The sequence below is a fragment of the Anopheles stephensi genome, chromosome 2 (assembly GCF_013141755.1).
Source record: "Anopheles stephensi strain Indian chromosome 2, UCI_ANSTEP_V1.0, whole genome shotgun sequence".
Taxonomy (NCBI): domain Eukaryota; kingdom Metazoa; phylum Arthropoda; class Insecta; order Diptera; family Culicidae; genus Anopheles; species Anopheles stephensi.
The window spans coordinates 18,942,004-18,955,758 of NC_050202.1; the positions used below are offsets into that span (position 1 = coordinate 18,942,004).

Consider the following 13,755-nt stretch of genomic DNA (forward strand, 5'->3'; position numbering starts at 1 on the left):
ACAAACACGCGCTGCACTTGGAAAAAACGAACTCGTCTGCCCCTTCTTAATAAAGTGACTTTGGTTTCGTTTGACGTTTCCCGCATGACAGCAGCTGTCAGTTTGTATTGTTGTTGCAATTTTTTACCACACCACACCGGATAGGCTTGCGCGATCGTTTGCAAAAGCAATAAGTTTAGCTTGTTTTTATGTTCGTACCGTCAGAAAACGTGCAATAAATCCAGTCAATAACGTATCTACAGCTTTATTTTCATTCTAGGATAGAAAATAACACCCAGCACTGGAACGTTGCAGTACGGTAAACAAAAGAACGTAGCGCAGGAACAACATGAGCCAAACGTACGTTAGCCCACTGTCGATAGCGGTAATCTGCTCGTCCAACATGAACCGTTCGATGGAGGCGCACGGGTTTTTGGCCAAGAAGCGGTTTAAGGTACGATCGTTCGGTACGGGCGATAAGGTGAAGCTTCCCGGTACGGCGGCGGATAGGCCGAACGTTTACGAGTTTGGCACCACGTACGACGACATCTACAATGATTTGGCCACGAAAGATAAGCAATAGTATCCTTTTTCATTTGTTGAACCTGAGGTGAATCGAACACCTGCTACTGGAGAACCCATGTTGCGAGCTGAATTTTGACGGTTGGAAAGCTACAGGGTTTTCCGTTATACTTTCGAGGCATTAGCATGCAGGTGCTTCAACCATCAACCTTCAACCTGGTTATTACAACATTTTGTACTCGTACGGAGCAGTCAAGAATGTCTCTGTGTTCTCTATCGCCTGGATTCAGTTGTTGAAGGAATACGAAAAATTCAACAACGGTCGCATCTTATTCGGATCTTTCCCAGCAGCAACTACCCGATAAGTTGGAAGAGATGAGTCGTTAAGCCAAGAAGAAGTATATGAAATATTGGATCATTCATTGCGTTTCAAATATCATTATTCAAATAGTGGGTATCGTCTCGTCGATGTCCTCGTCGGATGGCCCTATGAAAGGCGCTTTGTCTTTCGAATTTGAATTTGTCTTGAGACACCATCCACCAACAGGACCTCAGCCTTCTTGGCACTTTTCTCTGTGCTGGGCTTTTCATCCTACATACCTAAAACAAACTTCCAGCGCATCAAGGCAGGATAAATGGCTTGATCGAAAGAGTACCCCAACTATACCGCTTGATGGTTGTGCTTCAAATTTTCTGACCGATTTCAATGTCGAGTCTCGTGATAAAAAAACATTGTTTACTGAAAATACCTTTACATTTATATTTTTTTGTATTGATTATTGCGACGGAAACAAATTTGAGCTTAATGTCCTGAACGGATTGTATCTGTCAGCGGTCAGCTACATCCTCCGAATCCCTCTATAATCATTTTACATTTAAACTTAACCTCATCAACTGTGTTATTTAAAACAAAACCCCGCTATTTGTGGGAGATAAATCTGAATCTGAAAAAAAACACTTTTCCTTAACTTAACCAACCCAACAATTAACCACAGCTACACACAGAACGGTCTGCTACACATGCTGGACCGCAACAGGCGGATAAAATCGTGCCCGGAAAAGTTTCAGCTCTGCACGGAACGATTCGACGTGTTGGTAACGTGCGAGGAGCGAGTGTACGACCAGGTCTGATGCGAGGACAAGAAGTTAAGGAAACGAAAGAAAAAAAAATTAACCCTTTCTTCCTGCCTTCATCCGTATTTCGCAGGTGATAGAATTTATGGAATCGAAAACGCCTAGCTACAATCTACCTGTGCACGTGATCAACATCGACATACAGGACAACCACGAGGAGGCGACGGTCGGTGCATTTCTCATCTGTGATTTGATAACGATGGTAAGTAGAAGCGGCCCGGGGGCCCAAAGTCACCGGCTTTGGTGTAAGAGGTTTGCATACACAAATAAAGCACACTACAGTTAGAGAACGGAAAGCCTGTACACGTTTTATCTGTTGCTTGTTCGTTGTTTCGCTCGTTGAACGATACTGGCCGATGGAGAAATGCAACCCCGGTTCAACTGCTTGCACTCAATGCTTTTTTAAATCTACCATTGCGCTTCCGATACAATCTCCTTCCATTTCTCCTTCTCCACTTCCAGATGGCTCAAAGCGAAGACCTAGACAACGACATCGACGAGCTGTTGCACGATTTCGAGAACAAATGCCAGCGAAGTGTGCTGCACTGCGTGCAATTCTACTGAAAAGCAATGAAACCCGACAACCTCAAACAAACCAAACGGACGTTATCCGGCCTCCCAAAGTATCGTTTTACGTCAAGGATCTTTGTCTTTGAGCGCCTCACAGACACAGCCCCCCCCCAATTGTGCAGAATGCCACAATTACGGCTTGTGTATCGCCGTACGGATATTCATAATATTCAATGCGTTTTATGTTTGCTCCCAGAACGAATAATCATCCTGTTTTATTGTAAATTCTTTTTTCCTACTTTTGTGTACTATTCGATTGGAGAAATTATTCCTCCTGGTGTACAGAAAACCCATTTTTTGAATAGCCCATGCATTACAAGAACAAAGAATAGGCTAACTTAAAGAATTTTAAGGAGAAAGTTATCGATAAAATGTTCTAAGCTTATCCTTGCGCGAAAAAGCTAAAGATCTTGAGGCGTTTCTTCCACAGTGGCCAGATTATCGTTTTTTTCTTCTTCTATCAGTTAACTGCCTTAAACCCGTCCTGGAATGAGTGGCGCTTTTAGTACTGAACGTAGAATTTGAGCAAAATTCTATCCGCTTTATTAATCTGTAAAAAAATATTTAGGTTACATGCGCAAAAAACGCCCTGCAGATCATCAGGAAGACTATCAGGACGGAGCAGCGCGATTATGGTGTTTTGTTTTTATTTCACCTTACATACAATACGACGGAAAAATGTAGTAAAACGAATGCTTTATTTTTTCCCTTTTGTTAACGCTCTAATGTTGATCCAAATGAACGTACTTCCGGCGGAGCTTTTCACGCTTTTCACGCTTCTGATGCTTCCATGGACGGCCGGCCAAAATAACACCATCCGTGGTGGTAAGCGTTTCCGCCGTACCCTGCTGTGGTGGACCCATGGGCCGCACGTTCGGGAAATCGCTGCGCCCTTGCACGAAACCGTGCATCGCTCGCTCCTTGAAGAACTGATCGTCGACGTCGGTGCTGGATTTTTTCAAGTTCATCTAGTGAGAAGTGGAACGAAATGTGGTTATAGTTAAGCGCTTTGAAATTGCTGTGAATTGAAATGCAAACGTACCTTCATCGCACGCTGCTGTCTGGGCGGCAGCAATTTGATGTCAGCCTCTTCCCGCTTCCGGGCGGGAAACCGATGGAACTCTTCCTGTGGGATACCGGGCGGTGCGTAGCAGTAGAGCAGCTTCCCGTTCACGTAGTCCTTCAGCACGTACCGTGAACCACGCGATTGATCGGGCTGCCCGTTAGCGGTCATAAAACCACGATTGTAAGCGAACGCCAGCAGCAGATCCTCGGAATGGGGCGGTCGGTTGGGATCTTCACCTTCGAGCGGTTTCGCAATCATAATACCGTACGTGTCCTCGAGTATGTGGCGTGGAATGAGCGTACAGAGCAGGTTGACCGGCGGCACGTGATCGCGCATTTGATCGATCGGCAGGATGCCGTTCAGTATCATGTCGGCTTTCGTGATGCAGAAGCTCGGCATCACCAGCCCGGGACAGTCGCAGAACATTAGCTCGCTGTCGACGTACAGCGTTTGGAAGTGTTTCGTTTTGCCCGGCGTTGCCGAAACCGATACCTTTTTCTCCAGAAACACGGCATTGATCGTACTGCTCTTGCCGACATTCGGGTAACCCACGAGCCCTACCGTCACGATGCCCTTCGTAACGCGTTCCGCACGGTGCAGCGTTTTGAAGAACGAAATCAGCTCCGCATTTGTCAGCAACTTCGGGCTGTTCTTTATGTCTCCTTCCGGTGCGTGTCTTTCCTGCTCTTCGCGGGTTAAATCTTCAATCTTCTCTTCAATTTTTTCCAGCGTCTTTTCCGCTTTATCTACGGACAGTTTTAGCTCTCCCAAACGCTCCTTTACCTCGCGTTCTTCCTCGTCCTCACGCTCATCCGCCGCAGCCTCCTCTTTTTCCAGCTCCTTTTTAGCTTCCTCCGCTGCGAGTACGGCCGAATAGAATGCCACCCGTACACCCTGGCCGTCAAAATATTTCGCCCAATGCACACGCTGCTCCGCCGTCAGAAAGTCGGACTTGTTGATCAGTATCAGGTTCATCTTGTTCGGGTCCACCTCCTTCACGTAACGCTCCAGATCTTCCGTGCGGAAAAGAAGCGGATTGCGTGCGTCCACAATCTGCACCACGATATCGCTACGCTCGACCACGCGCCACAGCTGGCGCCAGAAGTCGAGATTTTTCTCGTACGGCGTCATCAGCATATCTTGCTGCTCCTGCAGCGCTACCAGGCCACGGCGCCACTCGAGAAAGGAAGCATTTTCCGCTAGCAGTAGCTCTTCTGCCGTCGTTTCCTTGGTCCACTTTGGTCGACGGGGAATTTTGAGCAGATCCTTCATGTCGACCTGCTTCTTGATGATTTCCACCCGTTCGTTGGTGGTCAGCAGGCCCACCTTTGACTTGGGATTGACGTACGTGATGTTAAGCTTTTCGGCCTGAAACTCGGTGCCCGCTAGCTCGGCCGTGCGGAGAAACTCCTGGAACGAGGACTCCTCCGTGACGGATTGTAGGTTTAGGCGGCCCCAATCGTACCCGTCCTGTACTTCGGTCGTGTGTAGCTGGAAATGAGATGTTGAAGGAGGTTGTGAGAAACTTCTGCAAATGGGGAAAAAATAGGAAGAACCTTACCATGCTACCATCGGCCACTGTTTTGCGATTTCCATGACCGAACCGATCTTTGATCAGTGATCGGCCCAGTTGATTCGCCTTCTTCTTGCCCATTTTACTCTGTTGGAACTTTTAAATATCACACGTATCTCTACTGAAACAACTTCATGCACGTAGATTGTAGATTTTACACTGCTTATCACGGTAAGAATTACAATATTATAAGGGTTTTAACACTATTTTCACTTGCAAATAGTCCGTGCCGTGGCCGACGATCTGAACACGTTCAGCACATGGGCCAGAAGGAAAACAAACGAATGACAGCTGGGAACAATGTTGCCAAACAAGGCCTATTTAAATGGAGTGCGATAAAAATTGAAAATAAATATAAATAACTTGAATCATTCCCGAGAAAATACAATTACACGAAAGCAAATTATTGCTTTATTTTTGTTTTTTTTTGTTTTTTTTTTTTCGGAACATTGGCAGCTCGCGATAAAATAAATATTAAAATTCGGGATCGTTATTTTCAGCACGTCTGGCAGCACTTCTCCAAACAGCTGTCATTTAGCAACGGCAGCCAGGCGCAAATATACCAACAAGCACATTCACGTTTTTTCCCTGCATCGCATATTCCGGCGAAACAAAAAAAAAACAACCCCGTAGTACAAAAAGCGTTTTGAAAATCCGTCCCATTAATACAGCGCACAACGAACCGTACCACCATGTGGCCCGAGGTGTACGCAGTGAAGAGCGAAAATCGTCGCGAGCTTAAGCTTGCCGGCGCCAGCGTTTCGAAGCGAATTGCGGAAAACAGCGGCAGTCTGGATGACGCCATCTACCAGCTGTCCGCACTGAACCTGCTGGATGTGAGTGATACGGCGTTGGAAAAGATTTCACCACGCATCGACAACCTGAATCATCTGCAGTCGCTGCTACTGTATCGGAACAGGATTGCACAGGTTCCGGCAACGATCGGACAGCTGGGCGAGTTGAAGGTGCTGGATCTGTCCGGCAACAGGTTGACGAGCTTGCCGGCCGAGTTTGCAAAGCTCCACTCGCTGACGACACTGAACCTGTCGTTCAATCAGCTGAAAGCGATCGATTTGAGGGCGTTCGATAAGCTGAGTGTTTGCAATCTGTCCGGCAATGAGCTGACGGAAGTGCCACAGTTTTATCTCGGCGAGACGCACCATCTAACGGAGGTAATGGATGCACAGAATCATATTTTTCCTAGGAAATTATTATAAAGTGTTCTTGTATCGTTTGTAGGTTAATTTGGAGAAGAACGGCATCGTCGTTCTGCCGGAAGAACTTACACAGCAACAGATCTTGCGTGTGCTGAACGTGGGGGAGAATAAAATCGAACATGTCCCAAAGTATATAACCAAATGTGTAAAGCTGAAGGGTAAGTCGGAACATTTCATCGGCTGTAACAGTTTTAAAACTATGTTATTGCAACCTTTTTTTCTCCAGAGATTAACCTCAAAGGCAACCCGCTGAAGGATAAGCGTCTGCTAAAGCTGGTCGACCAGTGCCGCAGCAAACAGGTGCTCGATTATGTCGAGAAGAATGGTTTTGTTCCACCGAAAACGCCAGCCAAAGAGACCACCCCGCCCAACGGGCAGCACTCCACTGGGACACAGGAACCATCACCCACCGTCCCGGAGGAAAACATCCAGCTGAAAATAATGATCCACAAAGCGACAGAAAACACACCGAAGGTAACGTTCACACGGGAAGCCCGTTCGAACCGTCCGCACATTCTGCTCTGCATCGTCCGCAACTTCCCCGTGACCGATATGAAAAAGTTCCTCCAGCTCCAAAACGCACTACACGACAACGAATGTGGCCGTCGGGAGCTGGCCACGATTGCAACACACGATCTGGCCAAGGTGAAAGGCTCCCTTCGGTACCATGCGGCGCCACCGGGCGAGATTCAAATCACAGCACTGGGCGCGGCGGCACAGGGTAAAGTGACGGCCGAGAAGTATTACGCCGATCTGTGCCACCAGGCGGACCAGCTGCGGAAGGAAAAGAAGCGCAACACGTACTCCGGTGTGCACAAGTACATAACGCTGCTGACGGGCAAGGAACTGTTTGCGTATCTGAGCGACGAGGAAAAGGTCATCAGTTTGCCACCGCTGACCAACTGTGATGAGACGAAAGTATCGTCCACCAGCACGGACCTGCTGGTGGAGGTGACGAGCAGCGTCGGGCATGGACCTTGCGTACGGGTGATGAACGCACTGCTGGAGCGCATGCTGCTGATGGAGGTGGAGGTTGTTGTCGGTGATACCGTGCCGTCCTCGCCGGCCAATGTCCATGTGTACAAACCGGGAGAGAAGAAGAAAAAATCGAAACCAGCTGCCAAAGAGCCAGCAAAGGTTTGCTATAATCGGTCCGCTACGCTAACGGTCGAACAGGTCCAGCTGTATGATGCCGAGGGCCAGCTTCATTCGGTGTTTCCCGGTAAGGGTGATTTGCAGGGGAACGCAGCGGCAGGGATTTTCGTAGAAATGGTCTAGGAATGGTGGTGGCCAGCGTGCCGCCTTCCTTTAGAATGTTTAGTTTGCTTTATTTATACGATATGCGGCTACCATGAACTGTTGTGCGACTAGATCGGCGAAAGTAGGTGTACTTTATGAACTCGAACAGGTGAAAGCGATAAGTGTTCCTTCGTTTGAAAACTAACTTTCTAAATTCGTGAAATAATTCCTTAAACTTTTGAAGCAAAAGTTGGACAAATGTACCGATGGGGTGAAGTAAGGATAACTTTGAAATAAAACGAAACTAATGAATTCAAAAGACGACACAATAACCGTGAACTTCTGGACTGTGTCCGTGAGCATTCAGATTCGTGCAAGCTGTTTACGAATCGGTCAATTGTAGTCTGAGTTCAAAAATCCTGTTAACAAGGACTATGTTCCATGGACATTGTCCAAAGCTGTCGAAATCCTCGTAGCAGAGAGGAGATGCTCAGGATCTTGATCTTGAAGATGATGATTTAGGATTTACGTCCTCGTTAATTTTTTTTAGGCCTTTCTAATGGTCTGTGGCCTTGATGCGTCCGCCAGAAAAACCAGGAAACCAGCTTGGCAAACGATGATGTTCCATCATATTTATTTGCTGTGTTACCAGCTTTATAATCAGTTATTAAAAAGCTGCCCTCGGTCTCTATCTTGGGATTTCTACCCTTTCTCTTGTAATTCATCAATATTTTCCATACCAAACCAAATCCTCCCTCCGTAGCTCCTTAGGCGACTTTTTGAATTCAGCAAACGGTCGACATAGTCGACATAAATCGATCGAAATGACAGCACACCCCACTGACAGCTCACTTTGTTTGTGGCTTTGTTTTGGTGCTGCACGCGCGAGACCGCATCGCTGTGTACACGGTCCCGCAACAGGAAGTGTTTCCGCGTGTATTTAGTACGATTTTAAGACGCAAATTCCCTATTTAACGTTGCAGCGATCATGTCCGAACCAAGCTCCAAGGATACCGTGCTGAAAACTGCAATGATTTACGTGTGTGGCGGTAAGTCGCAGCCGGTGTTGAAACCACCATGATGCTGTTTGCGGTAACACGGGGTGTCGTTTTCTATTCCAGAATGTCACCACGAGAATGAAATGCGCCCCAGAGATCCGATCCGTTGCCGGGAGTGTGGATATCGTATCATGTACAAGAAGCGTACAAAGCGACGTAAGTGGAATGGTTCGATTGGTATGGAAAGGGGGAAGACTTATTAAGCCTTTTTTTGTTTGTTCATTCCCATCAGTTATCGTCTTCGATGCCAGATAGAGGGGACAGCGAGGAGCGTATTGTAAAAAACAAACCCCCAACACAAACTATTCTACTACTATTAATAGTTCGGAAACATATACAACCCTAATAAACCAATAACTGCTGTGTATACATTTCTCTCCTTTATTCTCACTCACTCCCGATCGTATTTTGTATTTGATTTTCCCGTGTACTCTCTCTCACACATAACTGGGTATCCCACCGACCGTTTCTGCTTTATACTAGTTTCACTCCGAAATGAAAGGGGGGGAATTCGCAGGGAACAGGGTTTTGCTACTGTTTGCACAATTGTAAGCCTCCACACCACTCTCATCATAAGAACGTTGCCCGTCGATTCACCATCATCATCATCCTCCTCCTTCTCCCCACTAAAAAAAGAGGGCCCTGGCCAGTATCTTAACTCAGCTCAAACCCAGCACCGCTCTGAATTGCGTACAGCAGCTTTTCCCGCAGTATATCCTCCTCCTCGAACGCCGGTAGCTTTAACAGATTCATGCACGTACTGGCCGACGGCAGCCGGTCCGTGTCCCCCGCGTTCTGTATGTAGAACGGTGGGTCGAGATCCTTGAAGCCGAGCAGCGGCGGTCTCGAGCAGCTCGTTACGAACTTTAGCAGCAGCCGCCGCTGGATGTCATCGAACTGTTCCACCACCTTCCAGAACAGTTGGATCGTGTGATGTTCGATCGAAAAGTCACCACCGTACCGGGTGTGTTGCCGCAGGTCGTGCACATCGACCGGTATCTCCGCGCCCGATATTAGCACCTGCAGCTCCTTGTTGCTGAACATGTACAGCCACTCGATCGGGAGCACGTTGGCCAACCCTTGCCGGAAGGCGGCACACTGGGCCCGGATCTGCTGGTTCAGCTTGAAGTCTGCCATCAGCTGGATGTACTCGATTCGGTTCGATGAGTTCACGATGATGTTGGCACCGTTCGGCTTTAGTTCCTCTACCTGTGGCGATGGGCGGGGAAAGGGTTAGATTTGTGATTCATCATTGTTAAAAAAAAACAAACGTCGTTTACCTTTGTTTCTCCTAACGCATCACAGACGATAGTAAAATCTAATCCTAAATCAGCCACGTCCCCTTCGTAAGCCTTCAGAGACATTAAATTTCTGTCAAAAGGAGGGGTCGAAAGATTAGTAAAAACTTTTAAAAGTCTCCTAACGTTCCCAACCGCACCTGTACAACACGGGATCCAGCGAGGCTAGCTGGTGAACGTCCACGTCCGAATGTTTGCCGGCCAGTTTCGAGAGGAAAAATTCGGCCAACGGTAGCTCCACCAGCAGGTTTTCGTACAGCGCCTTCCCGAGGATGCGCCCGATGAAGTAGTAGTGACGCTGGAAGTCTTCCACAATCTTACCCACGCATGGATTCGGGTAAAGCATGTTGTCCTTTGTTATCCTGAAGCATTCGACGGCAAAGAGTTGTAGTTGGTGGTAGGGAACGGAAAACGGATTGCCAGTATCGATACTTACATGAAAAATCCGCGATGAGGATCGAACGCCAGTTTGATTAGCTCGGACAGAAATTCGCGAAACACGCCACCACCATCGATGCCGGCCTCACGCAACCCGACCGAGTTGACCATTTCGATACGAAACTTGGGCCTTAGATCGGGCTCTGCAATGGGTAAGAGCAATTAGGGATAGTATCAGAACGCTCTACCAAACGGTTAAGCGGGTGAGCGGTTTCCCAAAAGAGGCAAACCAGATTCGATACACTTACCATTGACTGGACTTAGCTTATCGAACGCATCGCCGTACAGATGGGACCGCCGCACCGTAATGTTAATTGACGGCCCCTGCAAGAAACCCTGCAAATCGCCCTGCGTCCGCAGCTTGTCCGCCGACACGAGCCCCTGAAACACACCGACCCGCGTGTTGAACGGCACCACGAACGGAATCTCCCGCAGGATCGTTATCGAGCGGATCTGCTTGGTGGAAAGCGGCGGACCATCCTCAATGTCTTCCCGCGTAAAGTCGCGTATCGGTTGGAAGGGCCGCGGACCACGGCGCGAACCACGGGATAGATGTAAATCGGCCGGTTTGTCCAGCGGCAGGTTAAGATGCTGTGCCGTCCAGTGTCCCTCGGGGCAGAAGCAACGTCGCAGATCGCGTGTGTGTATTTGGCGCAGCAGCGACACGCACACCTTCAGCAGATGGGGCCATATTTGGCGGTTTTGTTCGTGAAGCTGCTGGCGCTGTTTGTGGTGGGTGCCGAAACCACGGGCTTCGGCCGCACTGAGGGAGGATATCATCGTACGGTACGTTTCGTGCAGATTGGACCGCGTCTCGGGGAATGCAAGCTCGACGAGCCCGAGCGATATTTCCTTCAGCGTCGTGCTGAGCGGAATCAGCTCCGGTATGCTGAACGGCATGATGTTGCTGACCGTGCCGGGCAGCACGTTTTCCTGCACGAACTCACCGTCGTGCAGGGAGGCGATGAGCCGGCCGAACAGCGCGCAGAAGGAGGCCAGTATCGGAATGATACGGTCGGAATCTTCCTTTGCTGTAGCGATTAAGCGAACGAAGAAGGAATTAGGAGGAAAGGTTATAGGAATTGTTTTCCATTGCAACAACTCTACTTACAAATGTTAATTCCCTTCGAGAGACGCACTATTGGGGAGCTAAACAGTGGGCCCATCGTGTGCGCCGTCAGCGTGTACCATAGTCCCCGGATGATGAGCGGTTTCGAAGCTAGCATGTACAGCAGCTTGTACTCGTACACCGCCATCCGGTTGTAGGTCATAAGCTGGTGACAGATTTGACACAGGTTCTGTACCGCCATCGGATCATCCAGCACCACATCGATCATGCGTACGATGTACGAAACCCGACGCCGCTCGTTCAGCATTCCGATGATGGCGTGCAGGAGGGCCGCTTCTCGCGGGCTCAGCGTCGGCCCGTCCTCCCCATCCGAGTCGGAATCGCTCGAATCGTCCAGTGGCCGGTTAATGGACGAACGGATCGCTTTCCGAGGTAGTTTGGTAATGTTGTCCACCATGGAGGCGACCACCTTGAGGTAGGCACTGAAGTGCTCTTTAGAATTCGATGTTTCTGAAAGGCGAATCGTTATCAGTTTCACATTAGATCCCTTGCCGGGGTTAAATCTGCTCACCATTCAAGTGCCGCTCGTCGAGCTTTAGAAACGCGTACAACAATGAGCTGGTTAACAGTAGCCGCTCGTCCTGCGACTGATCCTTGCGTGCCTTTTTCGCCGTTCCACCCAGGCGCACCGTGCCATGCGTCGAGCCCATCGTATCGTCCGTCAGATCGACCAGTATCGCGTTCCGATAGTCCAACTGTCCCTGATACTCATCCGCGATGCAGTGCACCAGCGTCCAGTACGGGAAGTCTTTCCGTTCGCCCAATGCCGGCAACACGTAGTGTTTCACCTGGTCGGACAAATGATGCGGGGAGAGCACATTGAAGGTGAAGGATTGCAGTATCTGGCGGCTTAGCAGATCGCGTGCTTCCGGATCGATAAGCTGCAGCGGGCGCAGCAGCATATCGAACAGTGCTTCCGCAATCGGAGTAGCCAGCGTCGTTGTATCCATATCAACGGCCGGCAGCTTCTCCTCGATCAGCTGCCGCACAACGCAGAAGTAGCGGTGCTCGATCAGATGGCTGTAGATGGAGACGAGGTACTGCTGGATGTACTGGGCGTGATCTGTTCCGGCCGGTGGGACATGCTTCGTAATGTATGTGTTCGAGGAATAAATCTCCAGCATGCGCATCGGTATGGTCTAAAACGAACGTAACATGGTGAGTTTCGGGGCGTGCAACCGGAAGTATTGACGGCCTATAATTACCGGCGAACATTCTGGAAGTAAAATTTGCCCTAGACACAGTCCAAGCAATCGTTTGATGCGATACGTCCAGATCGGGTCACGATCGAGCAGCTTGAACACCTCGCCAGGGTTTTTGATCATGAACTGGCAGAGAAAGATCTACAACAAAACAGGAAGCAAAATGAAACTCAATTTTTCTATACTCGGTCCTCCGTTCTAGTGCTGCCTTACCAAACGTTCCCCATCCTGGGCGGTACGGTGCTGATAGAAAAAGATGATCCGTTTGCTGTAATACTCCAGATCCTGCCCGTTGCGTATGGCACCGTTCACCTTCCGGTACTCGTCAAACTTGTCCCGTTCGCGCTGCTTTGTGTGTTGCCGCTGCACGAAGCTGCGGACGGCGGACTGTATGACGATCGCACCGCACTGATGCCGACGGGCTTCCTCGCGCTTTTGACGTTCCTGCTGTGCCTTCCGGATCGTTGTCAGGCGGTCCGTTTTCAGTGAAGCACCGCCAAGGTTTTGCTGCGGACGGCGACGAAATTCTCCGTCGAAGCTGAACATGATTGGTGCCTAATATCGGTGCGGGTCACTACTACCACAGCTACAGCTGACTGGAAGCAGCTCGGTGTATTTACGGTACAGCTACGCCGTATCTTTACCGACGTAGAATCCACTTGGAACCGTATCAAAAGTTCCCCCTTTGTCTTCGTTTCCTATTGCACCGGGCCGGATGTGTACAGCTGCTACAGGCTGCCCCCTGGGGTTGTGAAAAAAAAAAAACAAAGTGTCCCCCGAGCTAAAACTAACAACACCACCTCCCGTGCATGAAACTACACACAACAAAGATTTCCAAAACGGATAGCACCGTGTCACTGTGGTGAACGAAACCGATTATGCTGCTGCTGCCGCCGATGACGATAGACGATGGAAGAATGGCGTGTTCCGGACGTGGCCACAGGTTGTTAGAAGGATTTTTTTTTCCTCACAAAATAGTGGAAAATTTTGTTTTTGGTCTTCCGTATTTCTGCTCCCTGTTGTTTTTGACAGGAAAAGCTCATTGAATCACACCAGTGCAGATTTTATTCATTGTTTTACGACGAGAGAGCGAGCGAGCATGAATGAGTGTGTGTGCGTCATTTTCTTTCGCTAGCTGTCAAACGTGTGTTGTCAAAACACGGAGAGCCACACACAGGGTGGTGCTGTACAGTATATTACTAGAAGCGTTTATTTTCATTAAGTTCCCAAGCAATTTTAATTGTACACTTCTAAGTATCTAAATTATTATTAATAATAATATTAACTATATTAAAATAATCGTACAAGCGTTTAAATTATCGACGAATGG

The 13,755-nt window shown here is 48.7% G+C and overlaps 5 protein-coding genes across 6 annotated transcripts; 3 read left to right on the forward strand and 2 right to left on the reverse strand.

Annotated features, from left to right (window-relative positions):
• The first annotated feature begins 67 nt into the window (after positions 1-67).
• LOC118507331 (RNA polymerase II subunit A C-terminal domain phosphatase SSU72) lies at positions 68-2,894 on the forward strand. Of its 2 annotated transcripts, none has more exons than XM_036045719.1 (5): positions 68-190; positions 243-561; positions 1,497-1,626; positions 1,709-1,837; positions 2,098-2,894. In XM_036045719.1, the coding sequence occupies exons 2-5, from the start codon at positions 329-331 to the stop codon at positions 2,197-2,199; spliced, it is 594 nt and encodes a 197-aa protein (XP_035901612.1). In that variant the 5' UTR covers positions 68-190; positions 243-328; the 3' UTR covers positions 2,200-2,894. The 2 variants fall into 2 exon arrangements, with proteins under 2 accessions (XP_035901612.1, XP_035901613.1); XM_036045720.1 differs by having other exon boundaries at positions 106-190; positions 260-561.
• Positions 2,836-5,128, reverse strand: LOC118507256 (large subunit GTPase 1 homolog). The gene is made up of 3 exons (XM_036045545.1): positions 4,833-5,128; positions 3,248-4,762; positions 2,836-3,173 (listed from the first exon to the last, which is right to left on the reverse strand). The coding sequence occupies exons 1-3, from the start codon at positions 4,923-4,925 to the stop codon at positions 2,928-2,930; spliced, it is 1,854 nt and encodes a 617-aa protein (XP_035901438.1). The 5' UTR covers positions 4,926-5,128; the 3' UTR covers positions 2,836-2,927.
• Positions 5,129-5,355: 227 nt separating this feature from the next.
• LOC118507268 (leucine-rich repeat-containing protein 47-like) lies at positions 5,356-7,632 on the forward strand. The gene is made up of 3 exons (XM_036045567.1): positions 5,356-6,016; positions 6,084-6,219; positions 6,288-7,632. The coding sequence occupies exons 1-3, from the start codon at positions 5,537-5,539 to the stop codon at positions 7,337-7,339; spliced, it is 1,668 nt and encodes a 555-aa protein (XP_035901460.1). The 5' UTR covers positions 5,356-5,536; the 3' UTR covers positions 7,340-7,632.
• A 516-nt stretch (positions 7,633-8,148) lies between these two features.
• On the forward strand, positions 8,149-8,727 carry LOC118507341 (DNA-directed RNA polymerases I, II, and III subunit RPABC4). Its single transcript, XM_036045730.1, has 3 exons — positions 8,149-8,349; positions 8,422-8,514; positions 8,591-8,727. The coding sequence occupies exons 1-3, from the start codon at positions 8,289-8,291 to the stop codon at positions 8,611-8,613; spliced, it is 177 nt and encodes a 58-aa protein (XP_035901623.1). The 5' UTR covers positions 8,149-8,288; the 3' UTR covers positions 8,614-8,727.
• Positions 8,717-13,531, reverse strand: LOC118507238 (ubiquitin-protein ligase E3C). Its single transcript, XM_036045489.1, has 9 exons — positions 12,639-13,531; positions 12,429-12,566; positions 11,735-12,362; positions 11,206-11,673; positions 10,343-11,125; positions 10,093-10,237; positions 9,797-10,018; positions 9,639-9,729; positions 8,717-9,567 (listed from the first exon to the last, which is right to left on the reverse strand). The coding sequence occupies exons 1-9, from the start codon at positions 12,969-12,971 to the stop codon at positions 9,013-9,015; spliced, it is 3,363 nt and encodes a 1,120-aa protein (XP_035901382.1). The 5' UTR covers positions 12,972-13,531; the 3' UTR covers positions 8,717-9,012.
• Positions 13,532-13,755: the final 224 nt, after the last annotated feature.

Excerpts from the sequence above, each read along its gene's own strand:
- LOC118507331 (XM_036045719.1), top strand. The coding sequence starts at position 329 with ATGAGCCAAACGTACGTTAGCCCACTGTCGATAGCGGTAATCTGCTCG. Across the intron at positions 562-1,496 it reads GCCACGAAAGATAAGCAATA|CTACACACAGAACGGTCTGC; the intron begins GTATCCTTTTTC and ends AATTAACCACAG. Across the intron at positions 1,838-2,097 it reads TCTGTGATTTGATAACGATG|ATGGCTCAAAGCGAAGACCT; the intron begins GTAAGTAGAAGC and ends CTCCACTTCCAG.
- LOC118507256 (XM_036045545.1), bottom strand. The coding sequence starts at position 4,925 with ATGGGCAAGAAGAAGGCGAATCAACTGGGCCGATCACTGATCAAAGAT. Across the intron at positions 4,763-4,832 it reads CAGTGGCCGATGGTAGCATG|CTACACACGACCGAAGTACA; the intron begins GTAAGGTTCTTC and ends TCTCATTTCCAG. Across the intron at positions 3,174-3,247 it reads GACAGCAGCGTGCGATGAAG|ATGAACTTGAAAAAATCCAG; the intron begins GTACGTTTGCAT and ends ACTTCTCACTAG.
- LOC118507268 (XM_036045567.1), top strand. The coding sequence starts at position 5,537 with ATGTGGCCCGAGGTGTACGCAGTGAAGAGCGAAAATCGTCGCGAGCTT. Across the intron at positions 6,017-6,083 it reads AGACGCACCATCTAACGGAG|GTTAATTTGGAGAAGAACGG; the intron begins GTAATGGATGCA and ends TATCGTTTGTAG. Across the intron at positions 6,220-6,287 it reads CAAATGTGTAAAGCTGAAGG|AGATTAACCTCAAAGGCAAC; the intron begins GTAAGTCGGAAC and ends TTTTTTCTCCAG.
- LOC118507341 (XM_036045730.1), top strand. The coding sequence starts at position 8,289 with ATGTCCGAACCAAGCTCCAAGGATACCGTGCTGAAAACTGCAATGATT. Across the intron at positions 8,350-8,421 it reads AATGATTTACGTGTGTGGCG|AATGTCACCACGAGAATGAA; the intron begins GTAAGTCGCAGC and ends TTTCTATTCCAG. Across the intron at positions 8,515-8,590 it reads CAAGAAGCGTACAAAGCGAC|TTATCGTCTTCGATGCCAGA; the intron begins GTAAGTGGAATG and ends CATTCCCATCAG.
- LOC118507238 (XM_036045489.1), bottom strand. The coding sequence starts at position 12,971 with ATGTTCAGCTTCGACGGAGAATTTCGTCGCCGTCCGCAGCAAAACCTT. Across the intron at positions 12,567-12,638 it reads CCCAGGATGGGGAACGTTTG|ATCTTTCTCTGCCAGTTCAT; the intron begins GTAAGGCAGCAC and ends GTTTTGTTGTAG. Across the intron at positions 12,363-12,428 it reads TACTTCCAGAATGTTCGCCG|ACCATACCGATGCGCATGCT; the intron begins GTAATTATAGGC and ends CGTTCGTTTTAG.